Source organism: Salvelinus namaycush, chromosome 32, assembly GCF_016432855.1.
Source record: "Salvelinus namaycush isolate Seneca chromosome 32, SaNama_1.0, whole genome shotgun sequence".
Classification (NCBI taxonomy): Eukaryota; Metazoa; Chordata; class Actinopteri; order Salmoniformes; family Salmonidae; genus Salvelinus; species Salvelinus namaycush.
In genome coordinates this window covers 11,418,027-11,432,164 of record NC_052338.1, presented here as the reverse complement: position 1 = coordinate 11,432,164, position 14,138 = coordinate 11,418,027, and the positions used below count along the sequence as shown (strand labels likewise).

Here is a 14,138-nt window from a genome sequence, read left to right as displayed (position 1 = left end):
TTTTTAGTAGAGGAATAGTCTCATCTGTGCAGGGAATACAGCCCTGAAGGAAATAAATGAATCCACAAAATCAAACCTTTATCCAAAAGTTATTTTTAACACCCAGCTCTATGCAAGTATCATATTATACTTGCCATGGCACATTCTATTAATCTATTTGATTGGTGTTGTGCCTGCCGGGTGGAGTGGTTGTAATGTAACATGATGGGGTGTGACACTCACGCGTTGTCCTGGATGCTGGTGGCGTGGGTGCAGACGTTGACGGAGGGGTCCCAGCCACAGAAGGGATCCCGGGACAGCACACACCCGGCACAGCTCCAGTAGTAGGAGCAGTTGGAGACCGGGACCCTCACCACGCCTTCTGATGAGCCCACAAACACCACACCCTGTGGGGGTGAAGGATAGCATTAGTGCTAATTCGCTAATGTTAGTGTACATGGGAGATAAGGACAGAACCAAGTTAGCATTAGTATACACTTAATGACCAATGGCACAAACTGATGATTGGGTAGTAATTAAGAGAATAATTCATTTAAACTAATCTTGACCATCTTGTTTAAACCAAGGAGCTCTCAACACTGGGGTTGTGGGTATGGGGTATGGGTCACGTACTGAATATAACACCGTCAACTGATAGTTGCTTTGGATAAAAGTGTCCGCTAAATGACCATATTTTAGTTCAGTCAGAGAACAAAGATTCTCTGCGACATGGTGTGACCCTTACTTGACATGATGTCCTAAATAATTTGAGTTCTACAGCCAGCCATACTGAACCAGAACTAAACTGAACCGTGCACACCTTGAATACATTTGTCACACTGGAGAGCTGCGTTGTGATATACACACCCCATAGAGACAGCTTGCCACTGTTATGCGTATTTAATGAAAGAGCCAAGAAAGCCGATTTATCGAATGTACATGAAGGACTGCATCACTACACTGGCAGACTGTTTAACATGACTCACTGCTGTTATATAATAATGTGTATTATATTGTGCTGTATATACTTTGGAGACGAGGTTCCATTGACTAGACTGTTATGCGTATTTAATGAGAGAGCCAAGAAAGCCGATTTATCGAATGTACATGAAGGACTGCATCACCACACTGCCACAAAAACTGCCAAAAAAAAAAAAAAAGGCTCCTGACTAACTATTAACTAACGTGTCCACTCAAATCACAGGCAGTGTGGATGCATATTGTGAGGAACACAAAAAACAGCCTTTTTTCTAACAGTATTTTTGTAATATCAGGTCTACATTGCTAAACCACTTTCTTTGTATGCTGCGCCATTGCGAAAGTTAGCGGAGCACGTTGTATGGTACAATGTTCTATTGTTATTTTTTTTATTTTTTTGTCATTCTGTTGAATGTGCTGCCAATTTACTTTTCTTTTTTCTCTTTCACCCAAAGCGCTTAAAAAAAAAAAATCCTGCGGTCTGTGAAGCCATGAGAACATGATGTTGATTTGACACTGTAGGGCTTATCTCTTCCAGAACAAACAAGATTATGCTGGTGTTTAGAGACCTTTTAGTTTTTATAATTTGTGTTGTCAGTATATTAACTGGACATAAATCCTCAAATCACTTTGAAAATTGTGATATTGCCAAAATTGCATTCTGAATGAAAACATGTTTTTTTGCTAGACAGCTATTCAGAAACTGAAAGCAGATTATGAGAAAGTTGGTTCATTTTATTATTTCTCTCGCTCGCTCTCTCTCGTGCAGCAGATCCGAGAGAGAGGGCTTATCAGGGCTAAAACCATGGCCTTCTCTATTGTCATGCTGCCTCGGACACATAGTCCTGCAAAATCTTACCAACTTCTGTTACTTTAGCCTACACTACGGTGTTCAGTGTACACTTAATACACTGCTCAAAAAAATAAAGGGAACACTTAAACAACACAATGTAACTTAACATGCACATTTGTGGCCTGCTGGAGGTCATTTTGCAGGGCTCTGGCAGTGCACCTCCTTGCACAAAGGCGGAGGTAGCGGTCCTGCTGCTGGGTTGTTGCCCTCCTACGGCCTCCTCCACGTCTCCTGATGTACTGGCCTGTCTCCTGGTAGCGCCTCCATGCTCTGGACACTACGCTGACAGACACAGCAAACCTTTTTGCCACAGCTCGCATTGATGTGCCATCCTGGATGAACTGCACTACCTGAGCCACTTGTGTGGGTTGTAGACTCCGTCTCATGCTACCACTAGAGTGAGAGCACCGCCAGCATTCAAAAGTGACCAAAACATCAGCCAGGAAGCATAGGAACTGAGAAGTGGTCTGTGGTCACCACCTGCAGAATCACTCCTTTTTTGGGGGTGTCTTGCTAATTGCCTATAATTTCCACCTTTTGTCTATTCCATTTGCACAACAGCATGTGAAATTTATTGTCAATCAGTGTTGCTTCCTAAGTGGACAGTTTGATTTCACAGAAGTGTGATTGACTTGGAGTTACATTGTGTTGTTTAAGTGTTCCCTTTATTTTTTTGAGCAGTGTAGTTCAACGGTCCCAAAAATGCAAGAATTTGTATTTGTCATCAGTATTTCATTATGTGTGAAGGCTGTTAGATAAACTTTGAAATATTATATGCAGTGGTAATACAAATGTTTCACAGAGTTTCTGCATGTGCAATTGACTTTGTGTCTATTCCGTGCTAACCAATCACCTCGCACTTCACAGACGGCATGAAGCCAGCAAGTGACACGGACTCCACAGGCCATGTCCATCTGTCAGTCACCAGCAGATGTGACGTGATTGGTTGAGACCTCTGGGCATGCTGGTGAGGTTAGAGAGCAGATGAACCCAGCGCACGCATACACACACTGACCCCTCACCAGGGCCTGCCTGCCTCACCATATGCATCACGCGAAGAACTAGCGTGAAACTCGCTCCACTGTCGCGTGATTCACTGTGTTATACTTTAATGTGATCTGTTCCTCAGGGGCGAGCAATTGCTTGCCTCGCTGTGAAAGGAACTGACAAGGCCGTCACGCATGAGGTGACCAGATGTTTGGTTGTGGGGAAGGTTGAGGGAAGAGATGACAGGGGCAGTTAATCTACAGGAAACATCTTCTGAGAGCTTTGGCGACAGGGGGATTCACAGTTTGCCTCATGCACGGTTGAAGCACTAAAGTTAAGTGCCAGCGGGTTCTGAATTAAAATGTTATGTGACAGCGAGGCGAGGGTAAAGTGGAATGAGTACTCAACTTGAGATGGAGAATACCTAATGACTAGAACGGTACCTTTGATATGGAAAGCAGGAGGTTCTTCACGGGCTGAGTCTGCTTGAAGACCTGGATCTCCTCAATGATGTGTGCACCCTTCTCCAGCAGCACTGCTTTGTGGAGGTAGCCTGATTCTGAAAGCAAGCGTTTGAAAGAAATGACTAACACGGTAATGGTGTGCACATGCATACATGTACTGAGTAATACAGTCATATTTAGGCCGATTCCAGGTCAATTGCCTGCCACACCGAGTTAAATACATGTCCAGTACCTGTGAGCAGGAAGAGAACGGTGAAGTCCTTGCCATTGGCGGCCTGTACTCTCTGGGTGACCACATGGCTGTAGCGCTGGTCAGGTGACACCATGGTCAGGCTCCGCCCCACAGGGTGTACGCTGTCATCCGCAAGGAAGTTTTCTTTGACAAAGCGAAGGGTGTTGTCTGAGGCATTGTGCAGGCCACACTGAGATGAGGGAGAGACAAATGGGATTGAGCCAGGCACAGCTACTGAGAAACATCCAGCTGTGTGCCAATTGCCTGGTCTGGGAGTCATCCACAACAATTATGTTAAGGAGTTTGAGGAAAAACGTTGAATAAAGAAGACTGCAAAGTCTTAAAACTCCAATATCACATTTATTATTCCAATGTGTGGAAGTCTATTCTTACTGAACATCAAACCAGGCCATGCTTATGATCTAAGGCAGTGGTATTCAAACTTTTTCAACAGGGACCCCATTTTTTCCACCAGGATTTCTGGGGACTCAATTTTCCCCCCAAGAATTTCACCCCATCCCAAATCTGATGACACAACTTTAAAATCTGTAAATTTAGATTTTTACAACAACAAATAACCTTCAATTAATTGCATCTTCATCTCTTCATCAAAATGAAAAGAAACCAATAAATACATTTACTCAATAAAATTGTATCTTTCAAATGATCTATCTCAAAAAGGTTAAGATAACTACAATCTGGTAGCAGCTAAATTTGTAAAAACTTGAACACCCTTCTGAAATTACACTCCCATACAATAATCTGTACTCTGATAAATGTTTTACATTTAAAAACCACTGATGTAAGGCATGGCTGATTTAATCCTCAATAGGGAGACAAAACAATATGTCAATGAATCTAAGACAAATCAGAAACTTAACATCTACCTGGGCAAGGATAAACACGGCATTCTCCCAGCATTGTTTTGTCTAGAGAAGTTGTTTTAACTTCATATGTATATTTTCCTTTTATCCAACTTCTTAGAAGAAGCTAACAAGCCAATTTATTTCTGCTAACCCTCTGGGGACCTCTGTCATTCGAGACGGGGACACCGCTTACCTCTCCCGGGTTGGCGACCTTCTCCTGAACCCGCATGCTCCACCGAAGCGTGTCCCGATTCAGGACCTTGTAGTTCCCTGCGAAAACCGCTTTGATATCGCCAAGGCGGAACGCACACACTGCCGACTGCCCTGAGTTCACCGACCTAGTAGAGCACAAACATCAAAGACACTTGCGGTCACAACCATGCAACAATCTGGTAGCAGCTAAATTTGTAAAAACGTGAACACCCTTCTGAAATGCACTCCTTGTTTCAAAAACCCTCGACACACCAACCAGTCTTTCAAAAACAAGTGGTCTTATTTGACAAATGTTTTTCAGGGATTCAAATAAAATTCAGTTCAATAGTAGTTGAACTAGTTCAATACTAGTTCAATACTGAACTAGCAAGGTACAGGTAACTGCCAAAATAAAGGAAACACCAACATAAGTGTCTTAATAGGGCGTTGGGCACCACGAGGCAGAACAGCTTCAATGCACCTTGGCATAGATTCTACATGTCTGGAACTCTATTGGAGGGATGTGACACCATTCTTCCACAAGAAATTCCATAATTCGGTGGGGTTTTTACGGTGGAGGAAAACGCTTTCCCAGGTGCCGCTCCAGAAAGTGTTCCCATCAGTGGCGTGCTTTCATGAATGCCAAGTGAAGCCACGCTTCCGACCAAAAAAGATTTAAGAAAAAAAAACATAAAATAATGTATTTCGTCTTTTCATCATTTCCTTCAATTTGCAAGAGGCTGAATATATCAACCACAAAAAAAGAGAGGGGGGGGGTCTAGTTTGGATTTGGCGTCACTCCTATCAAATCGCATTGAGAGCATACCTCATTGACAAAAACAACTTGAATTGTTGCATCTCATTGTGTTGTTGTTCTCCAGTGGTTATCTAGCTAGCTAAAATTGTCCCCATCCTAAATCGCCATGGATTTGGACTTGTGGTTTAACTTAATTCTCCGTACTAGTCAATGATTATAATGGTGATTCTGATCCAACCATTAATTAATAGATTGTACCCCTGGCCTGATAAGATGGAAGTTCAATACGCACCCACCTACAGAGAAAGAAATCTGAACCATGGACAGCCACATTATATTTAGCTTTTGTTGATTGGACTAAATAGTTTTTGGTATCTTTTAGTTGTCACTGTATTAGACTAAGCAGAGGTGATTTGATGATGTTGAAATGGTACTGGAATAGTGGAGGCAGCTCCTGTTTTCTTTGCGACTTGCGGTAACTCTCCACGGTTCTAAAATAAATAGTTGTTTAGTGATCTGAAAATGTCAGAAACATTAACTTGCTTGACCATGCTGTAGGTCATGTAACTGTTTGTTACATGCAATATGCTTTGTTGACTTCACCAGAAAGAGGATGCTCTCCGGTTTTGTGATGAAACGAAGATGTGGTTGAATTTAATTAAGGTATATGAACTAACAGGTTATAGAGCAAACAACGCAATTTTCACAATACATAGGTTGTAATCTGGCTTTTTCTTTTCTGGCTTCACCAATGATTTTACCCACGCACCACTACTGGTTCCCATAAGTGTTCAATTGGGTTGAGATCTGGTGACTGAAACCTGTACATATCATTAAGACCTGCTAACAAGAAACAGTTGCCATGCCTACGGGAGACCGTCAACAGATGACTTCATCCCATTCATAGCGTATAGAATGTATAAACTACTGACCACTGAGAGCTGAAGATGCCGAAGAAGAGGGTGTCGTCCACTGGGGCGCCCTCAGGTGGCGGGAGGGTGACGATGTCCTGGATGACGTTGTAGGGCAGCTCGTTGTCAGACTGGCACAGGAGCTGGGCTTTGGCGAAGGTGGTCCAGCGTCGTTGCAGGGTACGCTGGCCCCCAACGTCACTCTGGGACAGACAGGAAATGGTTGAGAGGATTACCATTAACACGCATCCGCACACACGCAGGCATACAACCACACAATCAATGGTTTACAAACACACAATAATGCATCTCTTAGGGTCTTACCGTGCAGACTTGGGCGATGCGAGATACAGTGAACTTGTCAATGAAGTCGTACTCCCGGCCCACCTCGCTGAAGAAGAAATAGATCTTCTCTTCGCTGGGGACAAAGTTGGAGCTGATGAAAGTGGGATCTGGAGAAAAAGATTGAACAATTGGCTAGACTAATTGAGAGATAAGTGCGTTACTGAAAGCTGGTTAGGCAAATTAATTAACGAAGGAATCATTGGAAAGTATTCCAGACGTATTGTTTAGGAGGCTTAATCAACACCAAACGACTTATCATTCAACGATTTCCTTTTAAAAAAAATTTAGTGCTTTAAAATACCTGTTTAAATACAGAAGTCAAAATGTACATTTCCTTTTAGTTGTGATTTATGTGGAAAACGTTACTTGTAGGTATTTCTCCCTCTGTCACATCTTGCTAAATATCCAATATATGTAAGAGCCTTGGGGGTGTGTGTAATACATCATGAGTAGTTTGTTGCAGACACGTACCCTCCAGCCAGCCCAAAGTGTCGTCCAGCTTCAGATCAACATGGCTGCCCTCGCTGAGGTGACGGGAGATGACCGGCCGGTTTCCCATGTAGTCCGCTACCGTTCCAGTGTACAGCTCTCCATCTAAACACACACACACACACACACACACACACACACACACACACACACACACACAGTGAGCGTCATCCAGTACGAGCCCATGTGTGCCTCAAACATGTGAATCTGAGTAAACATACAGGAGAATGACATAACAGCCAAAGCTGAAAAATTCCAGAGTGCAATACCTCTATTAATGATAGAGTTGTACTGGCTTTGGATGACAACAAGGTCATTGTCAGAGGAAAGAAAAACGATTGTTGTACAGTCAGTGCATGTAATCATTATGTACTGTACTTGAGATGGCCTTCCACATCAAGACACAATGCCTTAGCAGGTGACGACAGATTCTGTCAAGGCTTGATATTTATTGCGAGGGATACAAGATGTTTGCAATGTTGGAGACAGATTCAGCTGGGGACAGATTCTCACAATCAGTCAAAATTAAAAATGGTAAGTGAAGTCACAATCTTGAAAACATAAAATGTTAATTATGGCCATTGGCAGATTTATAGGCCTGATCAGGATACATATGCAAAACTGCTGCCCACCCTCCTGTAACATTTGCTAGCAGTCACATGTCGCCCACATAACGATAAAGACATCAGGCCAAGGATTTATTGACAAGAGGATTATCCGCGTCTGCTCTTCCTCTATCTCACACAATCACAGATTAAAACAGCACCACTTTATCATGGCAATCTCCACCCCCTTCACGCACACTATTCTTAACCCTACAATGATACGGGACAAATATGATGACATTGAAGAGACCAAGAAGTTCACATGGATCCCACATGGATCCCTATCCCCCTAGGCACTCCTGTAGATCTGAAAGGATTGGATTGGTTCAAGCAATATGTTAATTGCTTCATGTTGCCTTCTCATTCGTTGGGTAATTTTTTTTGCCATATAACTCAGACCTGTCAAATCCTTTCAGATCTCAGGAGTAGACACCAGTATACCATGACGTGCATGATATCGTTGGTTCCGTTCAGTGCATTGAAAGCCATTGGGTTGAGTGACTACATTGACTGGAGAATGTGTAAGGCTATGTCGTCATCATTGCCCTTTGCCAATTATATTTCCTTGTTCATTTGGCTACCCCCTCCACTTGCTGTGAGTCATCTCTTACCAACGGTGATGGCCGAGTTACGTTGGTAGGGGTCGTAGGGGCAGCGACCTCTGCCCTCCTCTGGCTTTCCGCTGAGGCCCGTCACCAGGGAGAACGTCTCAGAGTTCTGTAAGGAAAAGAGCAGAGCAGGGTCACACCAAAGGTCATGACTCATGAGGAAGCCTACGCTAATCCGTGTTTAGTGCAGTTTTATCTAAGACCATAAGAGTTACAGACCTGCTACACTGGACACTTCATTTTCTGCTGAGCATATGCCACGAGTAACACCCTCCCCCGTAGTCAATTAATCCTGCTACAATGGCCGTATGAGCGAAGCGTCCTATTGAAGCGTGACAGTAGGCTTGGAGTCTATTTTCTGCTAATTGAACATCGGCTCATGAGGGTAAATACATGATTAAGTGGCTTGAGCTGCCAGTGTTGCTGCTAAAAACCTACAAGTGTTATTAGGCTACTAGAGATCGTAACCTCTCCTGTACAACCTGGCTGAAATGTAAAAATGACTACTAAAGAAACACATGCTTCTTTGACGCTAAAGGATGCTTAATTCTAGCTAAGTATATAAAGGAGCAACCGAATTGTCTTTATCTATACCACAGATGGAGATAGATACAAGTGTAGCCCAGTCTTGGGAATCATTATATGTGAGGGATGTCCTGTCTGAGTGGCCTGGCTAGCGTTGGCTATGTGAGTGTAGTAGGGCAAAGCTGCCAGCATCAACATGACCCGAGTTAACAGGCTGGACTGGTGGTCACGCGAGGATCCATCTCTTACACATTATCACACAGAAATGAACACACACAGTCTCAGCCCCTGGGCATCTCACTCCGGGGGCGAGCCAGCAGAGTATAAAAACATTGCTGGGGCTGGTTGTTGAGCTCAGTACCGCACATATATAACTGGATTAAGAAATGATCAACCTCGTGTGAAGCACCAGCACGCACGTTTCTGAGCAAAAAAATGACCTACAGACGTGATGTTCTTGGCACTAATGTCGTTGCCATTGAATATCTAATATGGGTTTACTGTACAGCCCATGACCAAGCACCATTACCCTCTTAAGAGAGTTGGAGAAGATGCTCAGTGGGTGGGAGAGGTGATAGATGGAACAAAAAAACGAATAGAGAGAGGGTGAGGGAGGCAGTGACGGAAGGAGAGAACAAATAGGGATAAACAACCAATAACATAAGCTTGAGACGGTGATAAATGCAAGATTGTGTGGGATGGATACTAAAACCTGTTAAGTTCTTGTTCTCCTCACTATTTGCCCTTGAGTACACTGCTTGGATAACACTGAATCATACATTCGGTGACGATAAAGCTCGTTTTTATTTGAATACGGAGTATGAGAAAAGTATTTTAAGAAAATAATCTATGTAGGTGTGGGTTACAATATACTGAACAAATGTATGTCACGCCAGTAAAAGATTGGAGTAAAAGTTAGATGCAGAAGGAGAAAAAAGAATCTTACGATGTAGGTGCAGCGTGGGCTGAAGGCGAAGGTTCCACAGGCGTACATGTGCGTGGAGTTGAGGAACTGCAGCACCCGGATGAAGTTGGGACAGTCCGTCTGAAGGGGCGACAGGAAGAGGGGACAAGATAGAGATGGATAACTTTTTTTAAAAACAGTGCAAATAACTAGGTACAGTTCCTAGAAATGTGAGTGCAGGGAGAGATGGAGAAAACCAAGACATGTTAATGTTGTAAAACGGTTTCCTACTCCTGGTCCATGAGGCACACGGTGTGCTACTGTCTGTCACTCCAGTCTACACAATACTCTTGTCCTAGGAACTGTAGAATTTAAACTTTGGCCAAGTTTGATAGGTGATAGCCAAGCCAAATAAATAAACCTCCAAAACACAATGAGCATCCAGAACCAGAACTGGGTGACCCTGCAACAAAGCCCGTGTCAGTCTGCCTAAAGATAGAAGGTAAGGGGGAGGAAGCACCGTTAGCGCTGGTAACCCTAATCCTATTACTTAGTTTAATGGAGCCACATGTGGAGGCTTACTTCATGGAAGACCTACATTACAATAAGCCATGGCAGTTCCTTGTTTCTGCCCCAACAACGTTAATTTCAATTAAGGCCATTGGCAGCCGAAACGTCACGTTTTTAACTTGAATTAGATCAACTGTGAAGTTTTTATTGCGAGAATTGAGCATATTCTCCCCCACCACACACACACTCAGACCAGCTTGCTTCGCATAATTTCTTTATCCCTCTGTAAGATATAACTTATCATAGCTCCTTCCTCAATCCTTAATCATGAGATATGGGGCATGTTGGTAATTATGACATATTTACCTTCGTGCATAAAGCTGTGCAAGGTACCTTCGTGTATAAGCTCCTGCATAACGTTTGAAGAGGATCAAGTCTATATTATATAATGGAATTGGTCTTTCTTTGTATGCATGGCCATTATGGTCATTGCTCATCTGATTTATACTATGGATGTGTATTGAATGGCTCTGTTTGACCTGTCACAGAGGAAGATATGTCAAATGTAGCTAAGCCCATTGCCTGTGACGCAACGTCAGGGGTCGCGTTAAGAGTTCAGAAATCGGCATTTTCAAAACGCAGACCGTCCCAAAAAAATCTGTTTTAAAGCATTTCACCTGCATTTTATTTTGAAAGTCAACCGTTTTTTTTTTGTCTTCAATACAGTGATCAGAGGCGTGCAACTATAGTTTTTCTTCACAGTAAATACATTAGTACACATTCGGCAGAAAATAGCTTCATCAGATGACAACAGAAGTGCAACACTATTTGGCCTGCAGCTACACAAGTAAACGTGTTCACAATGAAAAAGCAAGGTCTTTTTTGCTAAAAAAAAATCATATTTCTAATGTTGATCAAAAGAAAGTAGCCATTTACATGTACTAATGTTTTGCTTGAAGTTAATCTAGCATTTTACCGGAGAAAGTAGGATACACATAGCAAAGTACCAGAGAAAAGTAGCTACACAGTCAGATTGCTGTCTGCTAAAATAATGCCTGTTTGTGAATTCTCATCCAAGTGGAGAAGTCCAACTGAAGCACAAAGTTAGTCTGATGCTGAACAGAAATCACAATAAGAAGCATTTTAGATCTGTGTTTACAAAATGCAAGACATTTCTTACGCGTTTTATCTTCTGTGAAAAACGCAGATTTCTGCATTAACGCGAACCCTATACCTACAGGTCCATAGGTCTGCTAATCCCTATTGGCTAAGACCATCTTGTATCAACTTCCTCCTTTTGTATTGCAAACACATTGACGGCCAGGAAGCCGGTGCAAGTTATCCAATCAATCAAATAGTAAAAAAAAGTTCCATTAGGGAATTACAGTCTTGGTGGATAGTAGTGGAATGCAGCGACAGCTGTGCCTCCGGTGAGTCATGTTTATCCTCCCTAAGACCGACCCGCTTGCCCAGCCTTATATCGCCCCACCTACTTGCTTTGTTGTTTTAGTCATTTCTAATTCTAACGTATTAAGTTATTTATTTAAGTTCTAAAGTTCAAATGAAGTGCTATTGAAAAACCTTGCGATATTAATTGCTTGGCCAAGATCAAATCTAGGGGGAAACACTTGGCAGCATGTGGCATTAATAACGCTAAATGGGTGGATTGTATGAGCCAGGGTTAACTTGCCTTTTTCTTGCCCTTCATGGAACATTCGTCCAGGTCCTTCTCTGAGGGGGACCAGTCCAGCTGAGAGAAGGATGAAGGGTGAGAGGTCAGTGTTAAGACTGTTGAACCAGCTGTGTTTGTGTTTCACATGACAACCGCTGCACTAAACCACTGGAGGGGGACAGTTCCTGCAGCATAGACGGGCCCTAGGCAGTGTTGAATATTTCCCAATAGAAAACTGCTGATCGATATAGCCTGCATGAACTGTCGGGCTTAAGTATTTTCCCACAAAATCTGGTGGGCTTATGCATGAACTTTAAAGCTTATGGGGTCTATAAAGCTTCATGAAGTCTCATAAAGCTCATAATACTACGTTAAAAACGTGTTGATAACACGGGTGTAAATGTCAACGGTAAAATGTCAACCCCGCACCTTGCTCCTGATCACAATGGCGTCCTCCTGGCTGACATCCAATGAGAGAACTGCGTTCCGTGCTCCCACAAACAGCGTGTCGCCGTCATCGCTGAGCAACAGTGTCGTGGTGTTGCCGACGTCCGAGCTGTCGAAGTGGCTGAGACACCTCCCGGGTGTACCTGTTACGCAATAGATTAAAGTGACAGGCATTAGGCTTCCCTTTCACATTCAAAATGAAGTGCATACAGATAGAGCTGGACCTTCATATAAATCAAGGAGTATCATACGGCTCAGATAGTTGGAACATGGTGTCAGCCCCACAGAGGTCGTGGGTTCAAATCCCGCATATGCTATCCATGTTGGATTCGAGTAGCTAGTAAATGGTCTACAAGAATATTAGCTTAGGCCTAAATTTTCAGCAGCAGAAATGTCAAATCAAATGTTATTTGTCACATGCGCAGAACACAACAGGTAGACCTTACAGTGAAATGCTTACTTACAAGCCCTTAACCAACAATGCAGTTAAGAAAAATAAGTGTTAAGTGAAAAGTAATATATATTTTTTTATAAATAATTCAAGAACAGCAGTAAAATAACAGCGAGACTATATACAGGGGACACCGGTACAGAGTCAATGTGCGGGGGTACAGGTGAGTTGAGGGAATATGTACATGTAGGTAGAGGTAAAGTGACTATGCATAGATAATAAACAGAGAGTAGCGGGGGGGGGGGGGGGACCTAGACTTGACGCTCCGGTACCGCTTGCAGTGCGATAGCAGAGAAAACAGTCTATGACTAGGGTGGCTGGAGTCTGACAACTTTTAGGGCCTTCTTCTGACACCGCCTGCTATAGAGGTCCTGAATGGCAGAAAGCTTGGCCCCAGTGATGTACTGGGCCGTACTCACTACCCTCTGTAGTGCCTTGCGGTCGGAGGCCGAGCATTTGCCATACCAGGCAGTGATGCAACCAGTCAGGATGCTCTCGATGGTGCAGCAGTAGAACCTTTTGAGGATCTGAGGACCCACGCCAAATTTATTCAGTCTCCTGACGGGCAATAGGCTTTGTCGTGCCCTCCTCACGACTGTCTTGGTGTGTTTGGACCATGATAGTTTGTTTGTGATGTGAACCTCAAGGAACTTGAAGCTCTCAACCTGCTCCACTACAGCCCTGTCGATGAGAATTGGAGCGTGCTCGGTGCTCTTTTTCCTGTAGTCCACAATCATCCCCTTTGTCTTGATCACGTTGAGGGAGAGGTTGTTGTCCTGTTGTCCCTATAGGCCGTCTCCTTGTTGTCAATTAGCCTATCAGAAGCTTCTAAAGCCATGACATCACTTTCTGGAATTTTCCAAGCTGTTTAAAGGCACAGTCAACTTAGTGTTTGTAAACTTCTGACCCACTGGAATTGTGATACAGTGAATTATAAGTGAAATAATCTGTCTGTAAACAATTGTTGGAAAAATTACTTGTGTCAAAGTAGATGTCCTAACAGACTTGCCAAAACTATAGTTTGTTATATACACACACACACTTATTAAAATCGGCACAGAGCTTCACTATGACAGCTTTGTGTTCAGTGATTGTGAAAGGTGTGTATGTGTGACATTGAGCTGACGAAGAATACACAAAGCCACTTCCTGCTTAGGGCAGTATTTCTGGTGAGGAGATGAGATCTCGGTTTTATAAGAGTTAAGATAAAGAGATTTGGAGTGATGTGCTAACAACAGCGGAAACATCCATGTACCGCGGCTCAGCCATACGACTAGCTATTGAATGCATGCACAGAAACATACACACAGTCCTTACTCAAACATGGCCACACATAAAACAGAGGTGTTTAAAACACATGCAC

General features: G+C 43.2%; 1 protein-coding gene across 1 annotated transcript in view; it reads right to left on the bottom strand.

Annotated features, from left to right (window-relative positions):
- The window catches only part of LOC120027474 (semaphorin-4A-like), a 47,126-nt gene that overhangs the window by 3,611 nt on the left and 29,377 nt on the right, over nucleotides 1-14,138 (bottom strand). The window contains exons 3-13 of the mRNA XM_038972420.1: nucleotides 12,307-12,467; nucleotides 11,896-11,955; nucleotides 9,738-9,836; nucleotides 8,270-8,375; nucleotides 7,036-7,158; nucleotides 6,544-6,671; nucleotides 6,241-6,422; nucleotides 4,553-4,697; nucleotides 3,494-3,683; nucleotides 3,241-3,356; nucleotides 223-386 (exon numbers count right to left, since the gene is read on the bottom strand). Coding sequence (XP_038828348.1) covers nucleotides 223-386; nucleotides 3,241-3,356; nucleotides 3,494-3,683; nucleotides 4,553-4,697; nucleotides 6,241-6,422; nucleotides 6,544-6,671; nucleotides 7,036-7,158; nucleotides 8,270-8,375; nucleotides 9,738-9,836; nucleotides 11,896-11,955; nucleotides 12,307-12,467 — 1,474 coding nt within the window. The remainder of the gene's footprint in view (nucleotides 1-222; nucleotides 387-3,240; nucleotides 3,357-3,493; nucleotides 3,684-4,552; nucleotides 4,698-6,240; nucleotides 6,423-6,543; nucleotides 6,672-7,035; nucleotides 7,159-8,269; nucleotides 8,376-9,737; nucleotides 9,837-11,895; nucleotides 11,956-12,306; nucleotides 12,468-14,138) is intronic.